Source organism: Penicillium lagena, assembly GCF_028827675.1.
Source record: "Penicillium lagena strain IBT 129212 chromosome Unknown utg000001l_segment0_segment0, whole genome shotgun sequence".
Classification (NCBI taxonomy): domain Eukaryota; kingdom Fungi; phylum Ascomycota; class Eurotiomycetes; order Eurotiales; family Aspergillaceae; genus Penicillium; species Penicillium lagena.
In genome coordinates this window covers 4200438-4223817 of record NW_026623222.1, presented here as the reverse complement: position 1 = coordinate 4223817, position 23380 = coordinate 4200438, and the positions used below count along the sequence as shown (strand labels likewise).

Below are 23380 nucleotides of genomic sequence, written 5' to 3'. Positions count from 1 at the left end.
TTTAAAAAAGTAAAAGTTCAGTTTTATTTTTTTTTGACACCATCGCTCTATTGAAAACAACATTCAACTTGACTTCATGCCATCGTCTATCTGAGTCACAGGTATAGCAGCGTCGACTATCAAGACACTAGCTCACAGGAAAGCCTCGATGTTGATCTCCAAGGTGCTGGTCGGGTACTTGAGCTCGTACTTCTCTAGCACGGTGGGGTGCAAGATGCCAAAGGAACCGATGACCAGGTCCTTACCGCCAATGCGGGCGTGGATGGAGGCGGCGTGGCCATGGAAATAGGTTGGCTCTGCAGGAACGGGATATGGTTAGACACTAACTTTTAAAAAAAGGCTGAGGGACATACCATCCAGTTCTTTGATGTAGTATTGCGCATCACTCATGGCGGCGTTCTCAAGGCCCTCCTCGCCAGTGATGAAGGCACTCTTGAGCATGGCCATCACGCGGTCCAGGAGACCGTGGACGACTTCGAAACCACTAGTCTTGCCGTACCAGGCGGCGGCGAAATGGCGCTCGTTGCGGCTCTTGCGCTCCAGCGACAGGTCCTTGAAGGCGACGTCGCTGACCTCGAAGACCTTCATCGGCACGGAGTGGCTCTTGTTTTCGCGAATGGTTTTGAGCAGGCCAGGGAGCAAGCTGGTGCGCACGACTTGGAATTCAAGCGTCTTGGGGTTGGCAAGCTTGACGGCGGTGTTGCCATCGTCCTTGCGGTTCAGCCAGGCGAAGTTCTCGTCGTGCGAGCACAGGATCAGCGGCAGAACCTCTGACCAGCCAGCCATGGCGGCCTCCGTGCGCACAATGTCGGACAGCTTGTTGATGGGGAGGGGCTGGGCGATCGTACCGGACTTGCTTGGGAAAGATCTTGGCAGGTTGTTGAACCCGTAGGCGATGGCGACGTCCTCCATGATGTCGCATTGGTGCAGTACATCAGCGCGGGTCGGAGGGATTTCGATCTCAACGGTATCCGCTGAGGTAGTGGACGGTTTTGCGCGGTAGGCCATCTTTCGGAGGCTGTTACAGACATCGACCGGAGTGAGGGTCAGGCCACAGCATTGGTTGATGTAGTTAACATCAGCCTCGGTGATGCGCGGAGAAATGTCCGGGGTGATTCGGGTCTGCTTGTTGTGCTCTGACACGATTTTGACGGGTTCAATTCTAGTAAAAATGAGACTCAGATATTTAGTCAATAGGAGAGGGTCTGCATACGTGAACGGCTCCGAAGTATATTGGGAGAACATGGTGACCATCATCCGGTTCACGATTTCAAGCTTTGTCTGGTCCGTGGCTGTAATCTCAATGAAGATATTGGTCGTGTTCAATGTAATCTTGGAGTGGTCACCGTTAATAATCGGAGGCAGGGAGCAGACGGTCCGGTTCGCGTCGTAGATGACCGGGTACACGGGAGAATCCCGAATGATATGTAGGTACTTGCCCAACTGTTGGTGTTTCTGGGGCTGGGTGTCAATAACCATAGGCTCAAGAAGTCCGGAAGTCCATTTACCTCGTAGAATGTCATCAATTGCTCTGCATCCATCTCCTGAGTCTGGTTCAACGGGACAAACTTGATGTCCTTGGGCGGCAGAGCCTCGTAGGTGAAGGGTCCCTTGACAGTATCCAAGTCGTGGGTTCCAATCGAGACCAAAGTCCGTTGCCGTGCCAGGTTTTGATGCAGCTTGTCCTGGAGCGCAATGAAGGAGTCATAACGAGCCTGGTCAAATTTGATTCCTCGCAGAATCGCACCCGACACGTACGGCCGAATCTTCGTAGTCTACCCGTGGAATCAGTATGCGCGAACTAGAATCACCCCGGGGTTGCACCCACATCTTCCTTAACAACGATTTTCTCTAGTTCTCCGCTCGCCGGTTGGGCCAGCTTGTACTCGGGGAGAGATACCCGGCCCAGGAAGATGTTGAGCATCAACGCAATGCCCTCGAAGCACAGCAAGTCATATCTGCACACCGTTTTTTAGCCCTGCCATCTGTCGCATGAAGACCAATGGCGCATACCGATTGGCGGGAATCTCGATCTTGAGTTCCGGCGGCACCTGCTTTCCATCCACGATCGGTCGGTCCGAGTCTGTGGTCTGCTATTGGTTAGAGTCCGACTGACAAGATGGAGGGGTCGTTCAGGGTATGTGTACATCTTCGTCCAGCTCAATGCCTGTCGTTGAAAAGCCGCACGTTAGCCTATGCCGGTCATCATGGTGGAATTGGGCCCATACCAAACTCGAAGCAAAGCTCATCGAATTCCTGCGTCGTATACCTAATAGTCGGCCATTAGAGTCGTGCAGGAGGTGGGGATCAAGAGCGCAACATACTCTCGGCCCAGCTCCTTGAACAGGGCGGCCTTGTCGACCGAGATGGTAGGCATGATGGACAATACTCTCGCCGTAACTGACTGAACGGACAGACGCAGACAAAGTGCGAATGACTCCGATATTTTGCCAGCCTCCACCGCCACCCCTCCATTTGTGACGGTGACCGTATTTACCGCTTCCGCCCGCCAAACCACCACTGCAAGTGGTATTTCACTGACCCAAAGCTCATGAAAGTGAATGCTGTTCCCTAGGTAATTTTTATCATTGATTATCCCTTTGCTCTCTCCCAAACCACAGCTCATTGCGCTTGCATTTATTTCCCCCTGCCTCTACAGTCTTTGGTGGATTGGACATCAGTCGAGGTACGTGCACGCTCTCTCTCTGTCTGCCTCTGGTCTGTTGTTGGTGCTGCCGCCCAAAACCCCCACGAACACTAAACCTGGCTCCGGCCTCGATCTCGCCTCAACCACATCTTTCCTCCCCCTCCAACCATCGTCCCCGTGCTCTCACCCTCCGCGCGCCTGCAACTAATCTCTCGCGCGAGGTCTAGGTGCCATACTCGTCCTTGTGTTCATGAAGGCGCCTCCGACTCGCCTCGTTCAATAATCCCTGTCTCGCTGGTCCCGTCGTGAACCCCCCTCCGATATCAACCCACGCACTCCCAGCACTGGGACATCTTCAAAAGTGATTTTCTTCAATCTTCTTCAATATCCGATCACACATTCGCGATGGAAGGCCCGACGGAGAATGACGAGCTTTACCCCATCGCCGTACTCATTGATGAGCTGAAGGTATGACGACGCTCCTCCCTGTCTGGCAGGAAAGTGTCATGGGCAAAGCTCACATCTCAACTCCACAGCATGACGACGTTCTTCTCAGACTCAATGCTATCCACCGTCTATCCACGATCGCCCTTGCCCTGGGGCCCGAGAGGACCCGGGAGGAACTCATTCCATTCCTCGATGGTCAGTCTCCATCGAAATAACAACCCTTGTGTCTGAACTTACCTGACCTATATTCACTAGACTCCGTCGAAGATGAGGACGAGGTTTTGACTGCCCTGAGTGAGGAACTGGGCAACTTTACAGAATACGTTGGCGGCCCGGAATACGGGCACGTACTCCTCTCCCCGCTGGAGAATCTGGCAGCCATCGAGGAGCCTCTGGTGCGAGAGAAGGTAGGGCGATCGAATTCCATATCGGGAGACATATTGCTGATGGACCGAGCTAGGCTGTGGAATCCCTTAATAAGGTTGGCGACCAGCTGTCAGAGAGCCAGATCGAGGAGTACTTTGTACCCCTTGTCTTCCGTCTTTCCAAAGCAGATTGGTTCACTTCGAAGGTCTCGGCAACGGGTCTTTACTGCACGCCGTATCGGAAAGCGACCCCAGCACGCCAGCAAGAACTGCGTCAGCATTTCGGCGCATTGGTACGCGATGAAACCCCCATGGTGCGGCGACAAGCGGCGAACAACCTCGCCAAATTTGTGAAGGAGATGGAGACCTCGGTTATTATCGACGAAATGATACCCTTTTTCCAATACCTGGCAGGTGATGATCAGGATAGCGTGCGCCTGCTTACGGTGGATATTCTTATCTCGGTCGCGGAGGAAATCCCCAAGGAGCAGCAGCCCAGCCATGGTGTTCTTTTGACATCGTTGCGGAGTCTGTTTGAGGATAAGAGCTGGCGCGTCAGATACATGGTTGCTGATAGATATGAAAAGGTCCGTTATCTAGCTTTCCAGTCTTGAGGATCAGCACGCGCTAATGTCCACAATAGATCGCCAATGCTGTTCACGCCGAGGTGGTGACTCGTGATATGGTGCCGGCCTTTGTCAAGCTGCTGAAGGATACCGAAGCTGAAGTCCGCACTGCAATTGCGGGCCAGATTCCGGGTAAGGCTTTGTTTTTGACCTGTCCTTCCGACTCACTGCTCATGTTGTGAATAATAGGGTTCTGCCGCCTGATCGATGCCGACACTCTGCTCAATGAGATCATGACTAGTGTGGAGGATCTGGTGTCGGACCCATCTCAGCACGTTCGCGCTGCCCTTGGTACTCAAATCAGTGGCCTAGCTCCCATCTTGGGCAAGGATGAGTGAGTTCTTATCTTGAAGCAATTGGACGATATTCGATTGACCTCTACTCTAGGACAATTGCCCACCTTCTACCCATGTTCCTTCAAATGCTCAAGGATGAGTTCCCAGATGTTCGCCTGCACATCATTTCTAAGCTGGAGCAAGTCAACAAAGGTGAGATTAGCTTATGTAATATGGCGACCTTTTTCTAATTGTCTTGTAGTTATTGGCATCGAGCTTCTCTCCCAATCTCTTCTGCCGGCTATTGTTCAACTAGCCGAGGATAAGCAGTGGCGTGTGCGCCTTGCCATCATTGAATACATCCCTCTTCTCGCTAGCCAGTTGGGAGTCAAGTTCTTTGATGAGCAACTGAGCGATCTTTGCATGGGCTGGCTGGGTGATACTGTCTTCTCGATCCGAGAGGCGGCCACTCAGAACTTGAAGAAGCTCACGGAGGTCTTTGGAGTGGAGTGGTCCAAGAACTCTATCATCCCGAAAGTCATGGCGATGGGTCAACACCCCAACTACCTCTACCGCATGACCACCTGCTTCGCCATCTCTGTATGTTCCCAATACTGGCCTGATTTCTGACTTGCTGCTGACGATCCCAGACTCTTGCTCCCGTTGTCACGCTCGATATCATTGAAAGCTCGATCCTGCCAATCCTGGACCGGCTGGTGGAAGACGAGATCCCCAACATCCGATTCAATGTCGCAAAGTCCTACGCCGTGCTGATTGACACCCTGCGACGTCTGCCAGTGGATAAGACCCTGACCGAGGTGGAGAAGTCTGGAGAAACGGCCACGCCCGCACCGCAGAGTCAAGATCTTATTCAGCAACGTATTTTGCCCAGCCTGGAGAAGCTGCAAGGAGATGACGATGTGGATGTCCGGTACTTCGCCACGACTGCCAGCGGCAGCCAGGAGGAGGTGATGCAGACCTCTCCTTGAAGATGAAATGGAAATTGGACAGGTCTTCCACGCGGGCGGGAGTTAGGCAAACAAACATGAGCGCCCGCCCAAACCCAGGAAATCGGGGGCATTCTGTGTTAGCTTAGAGAATAGCCCTACTGGGATGAGATGTCTTCATGGCGTTGTTAATGTAGAATTTTTGATCTCCATAAACCCTGGTTACTGTTGTAGTCGAACGAGTAACTAACTAAAAGAGGCCCCATTTGTCAGCCGGGTCAATTGGTTAACTATCTGAAGCAATTCTACATACTCACGTAACCTTACCTCGATAATGCCACATCGCCCTCTGAATTGACTGCGTGTACAAGCATTCGGTCGTTAAGCCTGGAGACAACAGCCGAGACATCCTTGCGATCAAAAAGATACAGATACATCCCGTTATATCTCACTATCAAGTGCGCGGCAGCAATGTCATCCCCCTGGCCATGGCATTTCGTGTCCCTATCCGAAGACGAGATACTGCGCCGCCGCGACTTGCTTGACTTACGCGGCTCCTATGCGCAGTGGTCCATACTTGCGGCGATCATCGTCATCCGCATCTACCGATTCTCAAGCACCGCGTCAGCACCCACGCTCAAACCGCGCCGCGGACCGACCTCCTGGTTGGATCTCCCTCTTGTCTCTGGGTCCATCGAAACCCGAAGACAATATCTCATCTGCGGCACGTGGCTTGTGTGGCTTCTTAGTCTTTCGGTGTGGAATAGCGGGGATGGTCTGTTCTCACTCATCCTCCCTGGCTCCCGAGCTTCATGAATCCTTTTTATAGAGCGAACACAATCTAACAAGAATATGCCAGACTATCTCCATCTGACAAAAGCAATGGCCCACATCGCCCTCTCCCAGATCCCGCTGCAAGTCCTCATGTCGCCAGCAGCATACATCTCATCCACAAAACCATCCGCCGCATCCATGGTTTCGGTCTTGACTTCACTCCCGCAGTCAACGCTAACGCCGTACCACCGTCTCTTTGGGCGGGTGGTCATTTCTGCTCTTCTGTTGGGGCATGCAATCCTCTACCTATCGTTCTTCGTGCAGTCTAGTCACCCCGAATTTGGGTCCCTGCTCTTGAAACGAGTGCGTGATTCCGATGTGCAGTGTGGACTTGTCGCTATTTCAATGGTGGTGTCGATTTTATTGTATGTGCGCCCCCGTGCTGCTGTGTCCAAGGGGGCACTCTCGTCGTCATCGCCGTTGGGTTCGATGCAAGACCGGAGGCGGTCTTTTTATGCTGGCCATGTGTTGTTGGTGCTGGGGCTGTGTCTGGCTGCTTACTTCCATGTGGCATACGCGCAGTTTTATATGTTGCAGGCTCTGGGCGCTTTTGTGGTTAATGGGGTGTGTTCGTGGGTAATGGTACAACGAAGTTGAATATAGGGATATCTCTTCTCTAAGTTTGTGGCGGGGCGGAGATAATATGAATAACTTAACAGATATTTAGACGGTTTGATGAATATAAAACAGTCTTTGTTTCCATTATATTGGGATATAGTTATGGCACTATGAGCTCGTGCTCTTCTCTCCCAATGCTCCCGTGCGCCTCCCTGACTCTATAGTCATATCAAGAACATGCTTCTCGTTTTCGGAAAAGTCAAACACCTTATTCGACGTGAGACAGCAAACGTTGCTGGGGTGCAGCTGCCACGGACTGTCATCGGTCACATATCCCTCCTCTTCTCTAATAAAAGATTCAAACTTGCCGGGCTCCTTGCTGGAAAATTTATTTGGTAGCAACCACCCATTGAACCAAAGAGGTCTGCCTGTCCGGTCAAGGTGAAGCAGTTGTGGGGCGCAGACGGTGTAGGTGTCGGACTTTGAAGCCGCGGGCTCACTCTGAGCAACTCCCATTGTTCCGGCGCCGCCATCGTGGAATGCATAATCCGTGACTCCTGAAAGCTCCCAGCCGAGCCAAAATGTTTCCTTGTCACCTGTTTCTGGTTAGGAATTGTCTTGCGATATGAAGGATGAGAAGCTCTTACCAAAAAGCATGTCATATACACCTCTAACCCCCCGCGCCGAATCCCCATCTCGATCGGGCCCGTTCATGCGGGTGACCAGAAGAAGAGGCACAAAATGCCTGTAGGTGTCGATGACCAAGACGCCCGACTCCTGCATATGACCACTCTCACCAGTCCACAAACGGCTGTCCCGCACATTCTTGGAAACCGGAGGGGGAAGAATGCGCGTCAGCCAGTCCTTCTTGGACTCAGGGAGAATGAGTCGATCCTTGAAAAACAACGCCCCGGTTTCGTTGTACGCGGGGTCGTCGAACAGGCTCGCTGGATTTTGCAGAAAGAGAGAATCCGCGTCGATGAAGATCACTTCCCGGAAGCTGGACAACAGCACCGAGAAGGGCTTGCCGGCCCACCCTCTCAATTCCCATCCCGCATCGTTGACCATCCGCCGCAGGTCCCGCGTAACCACCCCTGCATGGGCCTCGAGTTGGGTCCGGTATTTTGGTTGGAGGTCGTCGTCGCCCAGATACATGACTTCGATGGGCAGGTGGCAGCCTAATTGGCGGAGAACGGGGATCGAAGTGAGCAGATAGGGCGCATGGCTGTTGCCTGCTGTGAAAACTAGACCGCGCCCGCCTTGCGATAATTGGTGGCGCAGTTGTAAATGATCTGAGAAGTAAGGTGCTGTCCATGGGAACAATAGGGTTGCCAGACGGGTAATGGTTGACCGATAGGATTCGTAATATTGAATCAATTCGGCGTGGCCCATGGAGAGCGAGCTGGCGATCTGGGGGTTGCGCTGTATGCGTTGAATCACATCGTCGCGAATAAACTCAGTGTCGGGGGCGTTGTCGATATGTAGTGTCTCCCAGGCTTCGAACAGCTCCTTGTACTGGCGAGTGCGCAGTCCGAATTCTTTCAATCTCTCTTCTCCAGTGGTCCTAACCGGCCTGAGCAGCTTGTATGTCTCGGTTTCATCGGGTAGCAGCTTCACAATCCGAGATAAGCTCTCTGTGAGATGGTGATCCTCCGCTGCGCGATTCTCTTGCGACGAGGACCCTAGACCTTGAGATGAATGGTCAGCGCACGTCTCATTCCACCGGTGGTTGAATCATCGTTGCAGCAGTGACTTACCTCCCAAGCCGATCAGAGTCCGATAACAGACCCATACCAGAGCGAGAAGACAGGCAATCTGCACGAAGAGCCTCCTTTGCTGACGTCGCCCATGCACCGGCTTTTCTTTGAGCATGACGAATTTCCCCATGGCGTTGCACTACCCCACCAGGGTACCTAAGGTATGTAGAATTCGTGGGGCATGGATTCTCGACAACCCAGGGGGAAGAGAAAGAATCGAAGGGTGCGAAGAGAAAGAGACAAGGAGGGGGGTTACCTGGGCTATTTGCAAGACACCGCGGAGCTTATTATTCTTCTGCAGGCCGCCACCGGGAGACGGGGGCCCGAAAACGTGAAGGATAGGCGCCCGTGTATCCGCTTACAGGGGCCTAGACCAGGAGGCCCCTAGTGGTTGCATCCGCCTATGCCGTCCACCTATCTCTCTCGGCACAGATTGCAGTCTTATGTGGTTGTTGATGCACTGCGCTTTCCATCGTATGATCGATTTCCCTGATCTTCTCCGCTAGTTTTCTTGTTAGACTGGCCTAGAAAAAATGGTAGAACGTTTGCAGTTGGCACGGCAGCCTACGATCCGATCTCCGGCTGCATTCCAGTCGCTATTCTGTCCCAATCCGGGAGTGGACAAACACTACGTCCTCTAGCACGATTACGCCGACTACTGTATTGCTGGATGTTGATTTGCCTTCTGTCGGGTGTTCCATTCCAATTCAAAGCATTCGTCGAGAAGATAGACTGCTAGTTTCCCCCCCAAAAGAGATGCATTATGTTCAGCTATAAATATAGGTGCTCACCCTGGTAGAAAAGTGGTCGAGACTGTCCAAGTGGATGTTTGTGGCAGTAGTGAAAAACAGCAGATGGCTAGCCGTGGCCATTTTTAGTCCATTATGGCAAGCACGCGAAGAATACCTAGCAGTTCGTATCTTGCCACAGCTATCGTTGACGCAAGGATTTTGCCTCCCGTGGAATTGCAGTACACGAACTTGGATTTCGCTTCTCGATTTTCTCTCCAGCCCTCGCGACCTGCCCGACTCTGTGCTAACTTAACTAATTGACTGCGTGGCCCGCTCTTGGCATCCCCGGAGGCACTGAGTGCGAGCGCAAACCAACACTTCCACCAACGCTTCCTCTCCTCTCTTTCTCTCTTCTCTCTCTCTTTCCCTCCGTCTCCCCCTCTCTCTATGCTCTCCTTTTAGCCTCCCCCTAATGGCAGCATGCGCAAACAACGCCTAATCTTCCTGCTGACCATCGTCGTCCTCGCATGCTTCACCCTCGTGCTCGTTCGTCCCTCCCAATCTTCAGCGCCACCGCTCGATCTCCCTCCACCCGAACCCATTCAACACCCTCACGTCCATGCGGGCCAGACCTCATTCCCGCCTGAGCAAGGCCACCCCATCAGCCGTCTGATCCAGACCGCGCAGCAGTCTTTTGATGATGTGCGCTCCCACCAGTCCAAGACCCTGGCCGAGGCCGTGAAGGAGTATGAGCGCCGCTACAAGATGCACCCGCCGCCACACTTCGACAAGTGGTTCGAGTTTGCCAAATCCAAGGGCGTCCAGCTTGTCGATGAATTCGACTCCATCTACCACTCCCTCCTGCCCTTTTGGGGCCTCCCTCCCAAAACGATTCGCGACCGCGCACGAGAGGCTTTAGGGTTCGACAATGCGGTGATTGGCGTCTTGATTCGCGATGGCAAGGTCTCATTGACGGACGGTGGTGGTGACGATCGCAAGTGGCAGCGCGACGCCACGGTCGGCATGATGGCGCAGTTTGTCAAATACCTCCCGGACATGGATCTGGTCTTCAACATGCACGACGAGCCGCGTGTGGTCATCCCCACGGAGGATCTCCAGCGGCTGGTGCAAAAGGCCAAGGACCAGGTGCTTCCCGCCGCCTTCAAGGGCACGTCTCCCACCAATTCGTGGTCTGCTCGGGCTTCCGATCTCAACAAGGGCGATCGCATTGACGAGGTGCGCACTACCCGCTTCAATCGATTTGCACACCAGCCCACCTGGACACACTCGCGTAACTCTTGCCCGGCGGATAGTCCCGCTCGCTCGCTCGAGGAAGATCCCATGGACGATGTCAGCTCTTACGCGCACGGCGAGCTGGGTTTTATTTACAACACCACGGCCTTCTCCGATATCTGTTACACCCCGTCCCTTCGCTACACCTACGGGTTCTTTGACCGACCCAATGCGTTTGATATCGTCCACGACCTATTTCCTATCTTCTCACAAAGCAAAATTTCCAGTTTCCAGGACATTCTCTACCCGAGTCCCTGGTACTTCGCCGACAAAGTGTCGTACGAAGGGCGCAAGGACATCGCCTGGGAGTCTAAGTCGGACCGGATGTACTGGCGCGGCTCGACGACCGGCGGGTTTTCGCGTGCCGGTGGCTGGCGTCGTCAGCACCGACAGCAATTTGTCGACACGATTAGCTCCCTTGGCTCGGCCAAGATCCTTGCCCGACAAGAGGGCGACCAGTGGGTGTCGCAGGAGGTTAGCCGGGACACGTACCGCGATCTGTTCGATGTCAAGTTCACCTTCATCGGGCAGTGTGATCCGGAGGACTGCCATGCCCAGACGGAATACTTTGACGTGGTGAAAGCGGCCGCGCAACAGGATGCCTGGGCCCACAAATTCCTGGTCGATGTAGACGGCAATGCGTTCAGCGGGCGGTTCTACTCGTTCCTGCTCAGCAACAGCTTTGTTTACAAGATTGCCATTTTCCGCGAGTGGCACGACGAGTGGCTCCAGCCGTGGGTGCACTATGTGCCCCTGAGCCTGAAGGGGGACGAATACGTGGAAAGCATGCGGTATTTCGCCCAGGAGGACGACGGAAAGAAGGTCGCGCCTCAGATTGCGGCCCAAGGCCAGCGCTGGGCGCAGGAAGTGCTCCGCAAAGAAGATTTGGAAGTTTGGTTCTTCCGGCTACTTCTCGAGTAAGTGATGATCTTCCCCCCGTGGGCCTCGGCCAGCCTGGTTGCTAACTAGTGGCCCTCTGCAGGTACGGACGGTTGGTGGATGACCGGAGAGAGCAGTTGGGCTTCTCCCTGTGAGAATTGCCCTGATGTAATGGCTTTCTATTTATAGATGGCGTCATGTATATATATACTCTTTGCTTGTTGAGATCCTCTGCAGCTTTGTTTATTCTTCGGTGTGCTGGTGGTGTGCCTGCAACGACTGACCGTGTGTTAATACCCGTTCTCTCTTTTCTTTTCTATCTCAACTCCATAAGTCGATGTGCATGTGAAGAGGGAACTACTGGCGTTGGGGGCCATTCTAATTCTTATTACTGTGTTGCCTGTCCTGTCTGGTTCGAGTCCTATAGTTCCACTTCATGTAGTTTAACTAACTTAACCATCCGCCAAAGGGCTGACTAACCCCATGACGCGCGAACGGGCAGCTCTCGTTAGCTTTTAAATCCCCCTCGTTTGCCCTCTTCACCCCCTTTTCTCTCCATCTGTCTTCGTGCTACTGAGTAGGATTCCATAATGGCGAGCTTCGTGGCCCGCTCCCTCACCTCGGCCGCTGTCCTTGCCTATGGCTTCTTCACGGTGTTGCTCTTCGGCTGCATTGCAATCAAGCAGGGGACCTTCTTCCAGCGGGCGACGGAGAAAGAGAAGCTGGAGCTTCAGCTTGGTGAGTGCTGCTACAGCTCTACAGCTTCCGTCACGACGATGCTTCCCCTCCCCACATACCTAATGCCCCCCACACCCAACCATGAAGCAATCCATCGCTGATACCCGCCGTTTATCATTTTAGCTCGTGATCGACTCTGGAACCTCTCCAAAGACTGGTCTGGCCTTTCTCACCACATGATAACCCTCCGCAGCGGCTTCCAATTCCATTTCGTCAGCAACGACGCCCCTGCCACGCCCGCCGCCTTGAAATCCTCCAAACCTTTGGTCATCCTTGTGCATGGCTTCCCCGATAGTTGGGCGGTATGGCGACAACTCATGAGCTCGCCCTCTCTGCAGAAGACGGCGACTCTCGTTGCCATTGATCTGCCGGGCTATGGAGGCACCGAGAGTCTGGACACGTACTCGGCCACGAATATCTATGAAAAAGTGACGGAGCTCATTGTGGCGCTGCGGGTTCAATACGGGGTGGATCAAGGCGAGGAGAGCAACAAGAAGAAGGCGATTGTGGTTGGGCATGATTGGGGATGTGTGGTGTGTATGCGACTTGCTGCTGAGGCGCCGTCTCTGGCGCATCGATTCATCCTGACCAATGGGCCATTGGTGAGTTCTACAGTTAACCCAACTCTTGGACGGGAATGGCTAACCTCTCACAGGTGAGTCTGGTTGAATCTAATATCCGCCGCTTGCTCTCCTCGTCCCTCAAGATGTTCAAGACCGCCGTGCTCTCTCCTCACCGATCCTGCACCCCGCTAGTCCAAGCATTTCGCACTCTGGTCCCTTTGTTACGCCAGCTGGTTCTGTCTGGATACATTTTTGCATTCCAATTGCCTTTCCCCATGGTCCAGTACTTCATGCTCGGCGGCAACTACTCCCTGATGAAGGGCATCCACAAAGCATCCACTGGCAACGCCGAACTCACTCCGGTCGATGCCGCCGAGTCCATGGCTAGCGGCATGGGCCCATCCACTGCAGAGAGCCGGACCCAGACTGCATCGGGGGATACATACCCCGCCACGCTCCACGACGAGCGCGCATACGCGTCGCTGAACCACAAGGTGCGCTATTACCGCGACGGCGCAGGCACCGGGCGCTGGCAGAAATCCCTCGAGACCATCGCCAGCTTGCACAGTCTTGGAGGAGGGCATGAGGTGCGCCGAACCAGCAGCGGAGCCGGCCTCTTTGACGAAGGGCCCCCCGGTGTGCTCAAGGCCAGCTCGACGATCATCTGGGGCCAGAAGGACATTGCGCTCGACCCACACATCTGTCTAGATGGCATTTCGGACTACCTGGTGCATGGTAGCCAGGTCGTAATGCTCCCCAAGTCGGGCCATTGGACCCCTGTTGAGACGGAGAGCCGTGCGGCCATCGAGAAGGCCATTGAGTGGGCTGCTCTGGGCGAGAAGCAGGATGTTGAGGTTGCCATTCAGGCGGCGTACCCGAATGCCAAGGTGACTGCTCGTCGATGAGGGTGGCAATGACTGGTGAATGATAACGAATAACTTTTCTTTTATCTTGACGTGTTTGTCATGATGGGCTGATCGTGTACGACTACGTATCGCGGGGCTTGTCCCGTGCTGTATTGTGTTTCAGGTAAAGCATTAGCTCTTATTTCGGTCATCCATCAATTCTTTCCCAATCAATATTATAATAATGTGTCCTATGCAGAAATACCGATTAAGGTAGAATACTCGGGAAAGGCACCGAAACCCCCTACTATTTAGTAGAACGACCCGGTGAGGGGAAGGTCGAGATCGACACCTTTAGCTTTTCTTCTCTCATCCGTTCTCCTGTTTCTCCCTCTTCGTATTGAGTCTTGGTGTTTGTTGTCTATTCATTCGATCCACTGGATCCTCCCGTCTGGTCGTGACCCACTCAAGCTTCCCTCTCCATCCACCCTCTCCGTTCCTCACCCTCTCTCCCCCTGATCGCCACTTTGACCAGGTACCCCTCGCACAAGGCCACCCGAACACGATGCAACGCCCGTGAAAGCCTACCGTTCTCGTCTGCTCGAACCTGCGTCTGGCCTAGGTACCACCACAGCGAGCTGTTGTTGACGGGCAGGCCCGGTCCGAACGGCGGCGGTAACTGCGAAAGACCAACAACTACCGGGTTGAATATATCTACGCCCCTCCTATATTGCTCCTCTTTGGTCTTCCCCCCCCCCCCCCCCCTTTTCTCCTTTGTTCCCGTTCATTTACTGCGACCTTCGTCCCGACCAGAGGATTCGATTGTTGCTTCCCTCGAGCTGAGGGGCTGTCGGCGTGATGGACTCCGACGGTGATGCTGTCTACTGCACGGTCAGTTTGACCCCTTTGACCTGCGTCCACTTGGTCCTGTTGGCTGATACAGTAATGGCGACGGTAGCTTCTCTTGAGTGATCATTACCTACCAGGTGAGAAATTGCTTCTTAATGGTGTTTGGATTTTGATTGCTGACTTGGCCAGGTGCTATGGTCCTGGCCCATTCCTTGCGTGACAATGGCACCAAGGCGAAGCTGGTGGCGCTTTTCACTCCGAATACGCTACAGACAGCAACGGTCAACGAATTAAGGGTGTGTTTTGTTGGAGAGGGTTCTTGGCCAAAAGCTAACGTTGTGTCTCAAGACCGTCTACGATGAGCTTGTCCCAGTGCACTCAATAGCGAACAGCACGCCCGCCAACCTCTGGCTCATGGAACGCCCCGACCTGATCACGACATTCACCAAGATTGAGCTCTGGCGACTGACCCAGTATCGCCGCATTGTGTATATCGACTGCGATGTCGTGGCCATGCGAGCCCCCGACGAGCTTCTGTCTCTGGAAGCAGACTTTGCCGCTGCACCGGACGTCGGCTGGCCGGATTGCTTCAATAGTGGACTCATGGTTCTCCGCCCCAACTTGCAGGACTACTATGCCCTGAAGGCGCTCGCTGATCGAGGCATCAGCTTCGACGGCGCTGACCAAGGACTACTGAATATGCACTTCCGGAATTGGTACCGGCTGAGCTTTACATATAACTGCACTCCGAGCGCTAATTACCAGTATATCCCGGCCTACAAGCATTTCCAGAGCACTATCAGTCTGATCCACTTCATTGGCGCACAGAAGCCGTGGACCTTGCCAAGACAGGTGGTTCCGCTCGAGTCACCATATAATCAGCTTCTGGCCCATTGGTGGGGGATCTACGACAAGCATTACCGTCCGCTTTTTGTCAGTTTGACTTGCCCAGAGTATTGATGTCGGCTGATTATATGTTTAGGTAACCGCGCACCAGCCTCACAATCCCCTGTCCTATTCATCAGGTGGCCATTCTTTGTCTGCTGCGGAGGTGGGGACAGGCACTGGACCAGCCCGGAGAAATCGCCGCCCTACAAGCGGACTTGCTATATTTCAGGATGTGTGGCCAGAGCCACGTCAGGTTCATTCTCCAGAAGGAACTGTCCCCGCCAGCTCTCATCATGAAGAAGCCCCTGGACGTGAAGAAGCACCATTGCTTGTCTCAACCCAGGGCGTGCCGATAGAGTCACCTTCAGTTCCAGTTTTGAGTGTCGTCCCCCAGTACGTACGGGGAGAAGAGCATGTCTCGACTTATATTCCTACATTGCCACATACATCAGCGCCTACTGTTTCGCATGAAACCCAAACAAGTCATGAAGTACATACCCAGCCAGCACATACGCATCATATACCCCATGAACATGGCACCCAGCAAACACAATCAACGACGTCTGTGCCGCCAGTGGATGAGCCGCATCAACGACCTCCATCTCCGACACCAGCATCCCCGATATTTGAAGCCCCCAAGACAGAATGGGATGCATCGCGGTATGAAACCTGCATGATTTTTGCCCACGGTGGCCATGCTTACACATGACAGGGAGCCTCCGCCATTGAATTCCAAGCCTGAAGGGATCAGCTTACAAGAGAAGACATACACCATGTCGAGAGATACCGAGCTCTTTCAGCCTCCTCCATCGTACCCAGAAGCACCGAGAAATATGTACTACCAAGTGCCCGTGACTAGGCCCGAACCACGAAAGCTCGCACAGCTGTTCCCCTGGGAGAGCCGTGCACCAAAACCGACCCGTGTTTTTGCGGAGGAGTTGCCACGCCCTGAAGTTTCATATCCAGACCCAACCCCTGAACTAGTCACTGGCACAGCGAAATCTGCTATGGATCCGTCACTATCCCCTCAATCTGCTATGCAAGCGTCCGAAAGCTGGGACTCATACTCTCGCTCTAACGCGTGGGACGAGGACCCGGATATTCAGCGGTACATGCACTCAATGCAAGAAGCGCGCTGCGGCCGACCACAAGTAATATCAGGCTCTGGATCTAGTCCCCCCACAGGCTCAGCAACAGACCACATCCCCGTCCCAGCATCCAGCAGACCCAGCATCAAGCTCACCGACTTCCCCACTGAAGTCGAACGCCCCAGCCTACCCGTAACACCGGCGCCGATCCACCGCTCCTTTTTCGGCGAAGCAGATGAGGATGACGAGGACTCCGCCACGGCCCTGCCGAATGCGGAGGGCGTCCCTAGCCAGGAGGACTGGGTGGGTGTCACAGCTGATGCGTTTTCTCACCTGCTCAGAGCAACGTACTTATTGTGGCGATCTACAGAATCCCCTCGTCCGGCTCGAGGAGCTGCGCCGCCGGCAGTCCGAGGTCTTTGGTAATCAGGAGCACTTGATTAGTCGGCTTGTTGCTGGGGGAAGTCGTGCGGATCAGGAAGGTGCTGGTTCGGGGGATGGGAGGAGGAGGAGCGAGGCCGATGATGGGAGTGGGTAGTTGTTCGAATAACTGTGGATGGAAGTTGATAGGGATATCGCATTGTTTCAGTACTGTATGTATTTATTCCGAAGTTGCATAGGATAGGGTAACCCCTGGATGTATTGAAGAAACCTGCATGTTATTATATTGCCGAGAATGGTATCAATATATCAATACTGCATAGTCAAGGCATAGAAGAGAACGGAAGATGGATGTGCCCTTCGCATGCAAATGGAGTATCAATATTTTCGTCTAATGCTGATGCTAATGCTAGAATCGATCTTTATTCACAAGGAGCGCCAAGTCAGTATGAATAGTCGAAAATGACCTAAAGCAAGAAAAGCGAAGAGATATCCAGCCACAGGAATGCACAGAGCCAGAAAAAGCCAGGGTGAACGCCAAGAGGTGTCCATGGTATCGTGCAAGAAAGGATCTGCAGGGGGTGAGAATAGAGAGGAAAGAAATGAAAGATGAGAAATACAGTTGCCAACCCCGAGAAAGAAACGCAATGAGCAAAGCTATCGCAGACACCTATGATTCCTCTACATCCTTGTAGCGTAGACCACGGAAAGAGTAGAATCTATTCTGCTTGATGTGCTTTGCTTTGCCGGTCTTTTCATTGTAGAGACAAAAGCCGTGAAGTGCGGCGTTTGGAGGAGTATACACTGCTTGGTTATCAGCACCCACGTCTTTCATAATCAAAGTATTATGAACAGGAGGGTAGATAGACGTACGGTGCAATGAGATGGCAAAATTATCCGGATCAGGATTGGAGATCCGGTGGAGACCAAGCTGGGTTTTGATCTGTTAGCTTTATTGTCCATGTTCGAGAGAAGAAAGATTTACCTTATCGGACATGTAGGTAACCTGGTTCTCGCCATAGATGGTCTCTTTCGTGATCTGTGGCGGTGAGATCTGTCCGTGCTCGATCTTCTCCTTGTCTGGCCACGAGTAGAGGGTTTCTTGGAGCTTGCCCTTGAGAATCTAAGCGGATATATGGGTTAGTTAAGGCAGTTTGTTTGGATTTGGGAGAATGCTTGCCTTCATCACGCAGTGCGCATTGGCGTGGTCATGGATTGCGCTGCCTTTCCCAGGACTCCAAACGAGTATCAACTAAAGCAACACATCTGAATTAGCACATTTGTACCTATGTCTGCACAACTGCCATTATGCTCACCACATTGCTCTTGCCATTCCCCTCGTCAATCAAGTTTCGCGTGTACGTCCGGCTGATATCACCCAAAGCATATGAGCCCCATTCCTCCTCGTTGGAGACATATCCATCCATCAACTTTTGGATGTCCACCGGGTCGACATCGTCCGAGTCGAGCCCCGAACTTGGACCCAGTGCGGCGCTGAGATCTCGCACCAGCTTCTCGAAAAAATCACCGTCTTTGGTGGCGCCAGATGGTGAGCTGGGATTGCTGTCGATGAATGGCATGGCTCGCACGCCGAGGAAGGTGGAGATGTCCGCGGGTATTCAGTTTCACGAATCGCTTCAGAATGGCGAGTGCCGCTCCGGAGGAAAGGAACAACGGGCGGCGAGATCGAATAGGACAGACAATGACAGGGATCCTGGACAGGATTTTCTGCTCTGCTGTGACGGCCAAGTCTACACCGGGGTCAGACACTGCAGTGGAACAAGGCAACTGGTCTTTCAATCGATTGAAAGCGAAAGAAAGCATTGTCCTCTGGCCGATAAGGCGATAAGGCGATGGTGCCTCGCGACTCAGGCTGATATATGACATAATTCTCATGCCTGAGGCTACCACCCCGCCCTGACTAAGGGAATTCAAAGATTGTCTTTCTTCACACTCCACCACGACAGACACGCTTCACCCTTACTGCACAGCTGAGAGAGACGCATTCCAGTCTGGTCTGCGTCTTTGCATTACATCTTCTATTTCAAGCGCTGCGTGGCTAAACCGCCAAAATGTCGACCACCATTGAAAAGGTGCGTGCTATGGCCCTTTTTTGACCCTCTTCCGCCACTGCGACTGACAATATGGTTTTTCGTGCCACAGATCAAAGAGATCGAGTCCGAGATGGCTCGGACTCAGAAGAACAAAAACACCTCCTTCCACTTGGGTATGCTCGCAAAGGAATACTGGTAGTTTCGACCGAGGAGGGACTGACAATTGGTGCAGGCCAGCTGAAGGCAAAACTTGCTAAGCTGAAGCGAGAGCTATTGACTCCGACCAGCGGTGGTGGCGGCGGCGGTGGTGAGTATCGTCTTCATACTTAGCACGAACAAAGAGTCAATGGCTAACATGGGAGTTTTTCAGCTGGTTTCGATGTCGCGCGGACTGGTGTTGCCAGTGTGTAGGTTTTCCTGGAAATTATATTGATGGGAACCGGACTCACAACTATCTAGTGGCTTTATCGGTTTCCCATCCGTCGGGAAGAGTACTTTGATGAGCAGGCTGACAGGCCAGCACTCGGAAGGTGGGTTTGGAAGAATTTCATAAGAGGTATTCGATTTCTAACGTGCCTTTATAGCTGCCGCCTATGAGTTCACGACCCTCACGACTGTCCCCGGTCAGGTCATGTACAATGGTGCTAAGATTCAAATTCTTGATCTGCCTGGTATTATCCAAGGTGCCAAAGACGGCAAAGGTCGTGGTCGACAAGTCATTGCAGTGGCCAAGACTTGCAATCTGATCTTCATCGTTCTCGACGTGAACAAGCCCTTGGTCGACAAACGGGTCATTGAGAATGAATTGGAGGGGTTTGGCATTCGAATCAACAAGTCACCACCCAACATCGTGTTCAAGAAGAAGGACAAGGGTGGAATTGCGATCACAAACACCGTGCCGTTGACGAATATCACCCCCGAGGCAAGTTCCTGTCGAGGGAATGCCAAGGCTCATTGCTAACTTGAACACAGGAGATCAAAGCCGTGATGAACGAGTACAAAATTTCGTCTGCCGATATCTCAATTCGGTGTGATGCCACCATTGACGACTTGATTGACATTCTGGAAGCCAAGAGCCGCAGCTATATTCCGGTTGTCTATGCTCTGAACAAGATCGATTCCATTTCTATTGAAGAATTGGATCTTATTTATCGGATCCCCAACGCTTGCCCTATCAGTTCGGAGCACGGATGGAACGTTGACGAGCTGATGGAGATGATGTGGGAGAAGCTCCAGCTGCGCCGAATTTACACAAAGCCCAAGGGCAGGGCACCTGACTATAGCGCACCCGTTGTGCTCCGGTCCAACGCGTGCACTGTCGAGGATTTCGTACGCATCCATTGCCTATAGCCCATTGAAGACACTATGCTAACTACCAGCAGTGTAATTCTATTCACCGCACAATTAAGGATCAATTCAAACAAGCCATCGTGTACGGCCGCTCCGTGAAACACCAACCGCAGCGAGTTGGTCTCTCGCACGAGCTTAGCGACGAGGATATCGGTGCGTGACCTTGATGTTTCTGGAATCTCGAAGCTAACTGCTGGCCATAGTTTCAATTGTCAAGCGATAAAGCATTCCAACCAACTCCTTGGGCCATCACAGTCCGTGTGCGAGGGCGGTTATACCGGCGGTGTCAGGTGATCGACTGTGCCAGAAGTGTCTCTTGTCTATTGCAACTATGCTGACAAGCGAGGCGGCCTCCTGGACCACAGCCACCTGTAATCCGCCACCTCCCTCGAGCACGGTCAAGCGTCAACCTCGCACGGCCAGCCGAGCTCCTCGCCCGTGGGACGCGAGTCTCAGAGCTATTGTTTTGGGGAAGATTGATCATGGGCTGTGAGCGAGAGCCGGCTCTCTGCGCCGCGTCTTCCCTGCTTACTTCTAAGTGTGATTTTCGTCCCTGTTGCCGCAACGGCCCCAGGCGTGGTCAGCAGCGTGACTTGGGTATGGACCATCTCGGAGACTCGCCGAGTTTGAGAAATGTCCAGGAGGTCGTATACCCGGTGGTTCCAGCGACCAGTTCCCTGGTGGGTTAGGCCGGTCTGGCTTTGGCCTGTGAATGTTCTTTCTGTCTTTGTTCAAGTGGCCTTCAAAGCGACCAGTTCATATTGTTATGATGATCCCAATTATTGGTATTATTCCCTCAGCGTCTCCTGAATAATCAGCAATGCAACCAAAAAAAAGTTCTAGATCGAGGTCTTCCTCCTCCCTGTCTCGGCTAGGGGGCGTTGGATTCGACGTGCTCATCAAAGAAAGACGATCAAAGAAGAACAAAGTGCTTTTGTTACCATCGTTAAGACGGACTCTGGCAATAATACGCCATCATGCCTCTTGGCGCCCCTAGGATGCGCGTAGCGAGCTGTGAATTTCTGGATGCCCCGCCAATGGCTCCCCCTGTATATAGCATAATTCGGTGTGCTATAGCCCATCAGGCGAGCCCGATTATTATTCCTTATGCCACCCCCTCTCATCATCGCACGTCCCTGCTTTGGCGCGAATGCAGTAGTCCATGGCGAACAGGGCATCCCACCCGATTGGCGCTTTTTGGAAAAATCTCAAGCCGTCCTGCATTATTTCACCCCTCCCGGTATTGATCCTCAGATGTCTCATTCTGATCCGCAACATTTTCCAGAAAAGGATGGCTGCTGAGTCTACACAGGGTCTGGAAGTCCCCCTCCCACGTTTTGGCCACTGACGATCTGCCTGAGACCTCGCTCAGACCTTGGGGGCTTCGGGAATGGATAGCTTCGACGGGCTGACGGCAATTATGGTGTGCAGAGCGGGTGTCGAAAAGGGCCGCGGCCCTTTCGGCCCGCACTGACCTACAGCTACTGACAGCTTCTCGATGCGGCATAGCCACGGTGGTCGTGAGTGTCGCTCATTACTTGATAAGCAGCTAGTGGCTGGCACAAAAAACCACCTCGTTCTCCGATAGGCACTCCGCCAGAAACGGAGAAGCATGCAATACTCGTAAAAGGTGACCTGTCGACAGGGGCACGTTCAGGCTGACATCTCGGATGATTCCCTGCTCTGACGAATGCGACGGTGTTTGCTCTAGTCGTCCGCCATTTTGCTCGGTACCAAATTTGGATCGACTGCTAGGGGACAGAAGTACCGGGTCTCGACCAAAGCTCTCTGTGCGCCCCCCGGGATCAGGTTCCAGCAGGATTTGCCCGCTGTTCGTTTTCGTTCTTGACCACGAGCGTATCCACTGGGCAAAAAACAAGCGGTGAATATTGGTCGGCATGGAGATGTTTATCTGATCCACCCTCCTCCTCCTCAGAGACGGGCTGGGCATCAACCCTAGCTTCACTCTAGCTTCGTGCGGAGACTCGCGGAATCTGTAGTCTCCAGCAAGTGGAGCATCTCCCGTCGCTAGGGCCACTGGGTTCACGATCTGGTCCGTTCGCAGATGCAAGATCGGCAAGATCCTCATCCCTCCACTATGACTCTCCGTACTATTTAATTCTACTGTTCATGATTCCAACACACAGAGACACTTCTATCAGGTGACTGTTTTGGCACCGATGCCGGGCGTCCACTCGTTCTCGTGGGAGATCCATCAGACGTCCCCGTCGCATTGCATTGCATTGCATGGCATGCCAGCCGCCGGGATTGAGACGCCATCGTCATAGGGCATCCTGACAGGACGGGTTGTTTACGAAAAACCCCCAACCGATCCCCAATAGGGCTGGTTCGTCCGCTTTTTTTGCTCACCTCCACGCCTCCGCCGGGGCACGGTCCAAGCCCTGTCCAGGAAAGGAAGGATCCGTTTCTGTACCCGGGACTCGATCGACGCCGTACATCTTCAGCCCGGCCTTGTTTGCAAGCGCAGTCACTATTGCCCATGAAGAAGCCTGTCGATCGGTACCTGACCGAGCCCAACCAACCCTGGTTGGTGTAACCAAGCTGACCCTTGCACGGGCACTACTTTGTGTTCCCCGATGCTTTTGTTACTGACGGTCTCGTCTTATGCCCTGAAGAACGAAAGGAAGCAAAGATAGGATGGCACCAGTGCATACAGTGCACACGGCGGCAATTCCGATCCTGACCGGTCTAACCTTTGGTGTCTTTACCCAGAAGATTCCTGGCTCCGAGCGCATTAGGGCCGATGGACTAGCTTACTCTTCTTGCCCTAAAAGGGTCATCCGAAATCGCCCATCGATGGCGTCAGTCCATCCTGCTGATCTGAGGCGATCGCATCGCCGAGCGTCGAGACAGGGAGAGATTCGCGATTGGCGAGGCCTTCCACAATGCGCATCACTAGCCGGCTGTCGAGTCCTGTGCATACTGTAATAAGCATCGGCAGCAAACAGGATGGCCCGCGGCGACACCGAGTCAGAAATTTGACTTGTCCCTGGGCGTCAAACATTTTATACATTTCGTCAGACGGGCGTCTCGTTGTTCCATAGTCAACGAAACCTTCCGCCCCCTAGCTCGAGAAGGGAGCCGACAAGAAAAACCCTCGTAATTCTCGACGAGACCGTTGCCCTCGTGGTGTTTTTGAGAACAAGCGGGGTGGTTTTCTCACTCCCACGCTTGCAACAAAACCGTGGGATACTACGCGGACCGTGTTCCAATGCAAAAGAACGAGTCCCAGGCTCATCGTTGG

At 53.2% G+C, this 23380-nt stretch overlaps 11 protein-coding genes across 11 annotated transcripts; 6 read left to right on the top strand and 5 right to left on the bottom strand.

Annotated features, from left to right (window-relative positions):
- Positions 1–132: 132 nt before the first annotated feature.
- Positions 133–2377, bottom strand: N7510_001856 (phenylalanine--tRNA ligase subunit beta; the record flags this gene model as incomplete). The annotated part of the gene is made up of 8 exons (XM_056973783.1): positions 133–296; positions 354–1455; positions 1509–1775; positions 1829–1958; positions 2014–2090; positions 2148–2167; positions 2229–2269; positions 2325–2377. 8 exons carry the CDS (start codon positions 2375–2377, stop codon positions 133–135), a joined length of 1854 nt encoding a protein of 617 aa, XP_056838900.1.
- A 675-nt stretch (positions 2378–3052) lies between these two features.
- On the top strand, positions 3053–5349 carry N7510_001855 (protein phosphatase 2A structural subunit TPD3; the record flags this gene model as incomplete). Its single annotated transcript, XM_056973782.1, has 9 exons — positions 3053–3115; positions 3184–3289; positions 3350–3501; positions 3555–4046; positions 4103–4217; positions 4275–4419; positions 4473–4573; positions 4623–4960; positions 5011–5349. The coding sequence occupies 9 exons, from the start codon at positions 3053–3055 to the stop codon at positions 5347–5349; spliced, it is 1851 nt and encodes a 616-aa protein (XP_056838899.1).
- Positions 5350–5778: 429 nt separating this feature from the next.
- N7510_001854 (ferric reductase-like transmembrane domain-containing protein) lies at positions 5779–6738 on the top strand (the record flags this gene model as incomplete). Its single annotated transcript, XM_056973781.1, has 2 exons — positions 5779–6082; positions 6137–6738. The coding sequence occupies 2 exons, from the start codon at positions 5779–5781 to the stop codon at positions 6736–6738; spliced, it is 906 nt and encodes a 301-aa protein (XP_056838898.1).
- Positions 6739–6867: 129 nt separating this feature from the next.
- N7510_001853 (alpha-mannosyltransferase) lies at positions 6868–8586 on the bottom strand (the record flags this gene model as incomplete). Its single annotated transcript, XM_056973780.1, has 3 exons — positions 6868–7295; positions 7347–8387; positions 8457–8586. 3 exons carry the CDS (start codon positions 8584–8586, stop codon positions 6868–6870), a joined length of 1599 nt encoding a protein of 532 aa, XP_056838897.1.
- A 1063-nt stretch (positions 8587–9649) lies between these two features.
- N7510_001852 (putative capsule-associated protein CAP1) lies at positions 9650–11514 on the top strand (the record flags this gene model as incomplete). The annotated part of the gene is made up of 2 exons (XM_056973779.1): positions 9650–11397; positions 11463–11514. Coding segments are annotated over 2 exons (1800 nt in total), but the record flags the coding sequence as incomplete, so codon positions are not given.
- A 435-nt stretch (positions 11515–11949) lies between these two features.
- N7510_001851 (alpha/beta fold hydrolase) lies at positions 11950–13565 on the top strand (the record flags this gene model as incomplete). Its single annotated transcript, XM_056973778.1, has 3 exons — positions 11950–12097; positions 12221–12699; positions 12753–13565. 3 exons carry the CDS (start codon positions 11950–11952, stop codon positions 13563–13565), a joined length of 1440 nt encoding a protein of 479 aa, XP_056838895.1.
- Positions 13566–14363: 798 nt separating this feature from the next.
- Positions 14364–16868, top strand: N7510_001850 (uncharacterized protein; the record flags this gene model as incomplete). The annotated part of the gene is made up of 7 exons (XM_056973777.1): positions 14364–14396; positions 14464–14491; positions 14544–14650; positions 14703–15287; positions 15337–15902; positions 15955–16633; positions 16701–16868. The coding sequence occupies 7 exons, from the start codon at positions 14364–14366 to the stop codon at positions 16866–16868; spliced, it is 2166 nt and encodes a 721-aa protein (XP_056838894.1).
- Positions 16869–17381: 513 nt separating this feature from the next.
- On the bottom strand, positions 17382–18291 carry N7510_001849 (putative cysteine dioxygenase Cdo1; the record flags this gene model as incomplete). The annotated part of the gene is made up of 4 exons (XM_056973776.1): positions 17382–17515; positions 17585–17642; positions 17697–17834; positions 18028–18291. The coding sequence occupies 4 exons, from the start codon at positions 18289–18291 to the stop codon at positions 17382–17384; spliced, it is 594 nt and encodes a 197-aa protein (XP_056838893.1).
- A 492-nt stretch (positions 18292–18783) lies between these two features.
- On the top strand, positions 18784–20276 carry N7510_001848 (GTP-binding protein RBG1; the record flags this gene model as incomplete). Its single annotated transcript, XM_056973775.1, has 8 exons — positions 18784–18804; positions 18875–18938; positions 18998–19072; positions 19136–19172; positions 19225–19295; positions 19350–19687; positions 19738–20094; positions 20148–20276. The coding sequence occupies 8 exons, from the start codon at positions 18784–18786 to the stop codon at positions 20274–20276; spliced, it is 1092 nt and encodes a 363-aa protein (XP_056838892.1).
- A 1207-nt stretch (positions 20277–21483) lies between these two features.
- N7510_001847 (uncharacterized protein) lies at positions 21484–22204 on the bottom strand (the record flags this gene model as incomplete). Its single annotated transcript, XM_056973774.1, has 2 exons — positions 21484–21585; positions 21767–22204. 2 exons carry the CDS (start codon positions 22202–22204, stop codon positions 21484–21486), a joined length of 540 nt encoding a protein of 179 aa, XP_056838891.1.
- Positions 22205–22912: 708 nt separating this feature from the next.
- On the bottom strand, positions 22913–23149 carry N7510_001846 (uncharacterized protein; the record flags this gene model as incomplete). Its single annotated transcript, XM_056973773.1, has 1 exon — positions 22913–23149. The coding sequence occupies one exon, from the start codon at positions 23147–23149 to the stop codon at positions 22913–22915; it is 237 nt and encodes a 78-aa protein (XP_056838890.1).
- Positions 23150–23380: the final 231 nt, after the last annotated feature.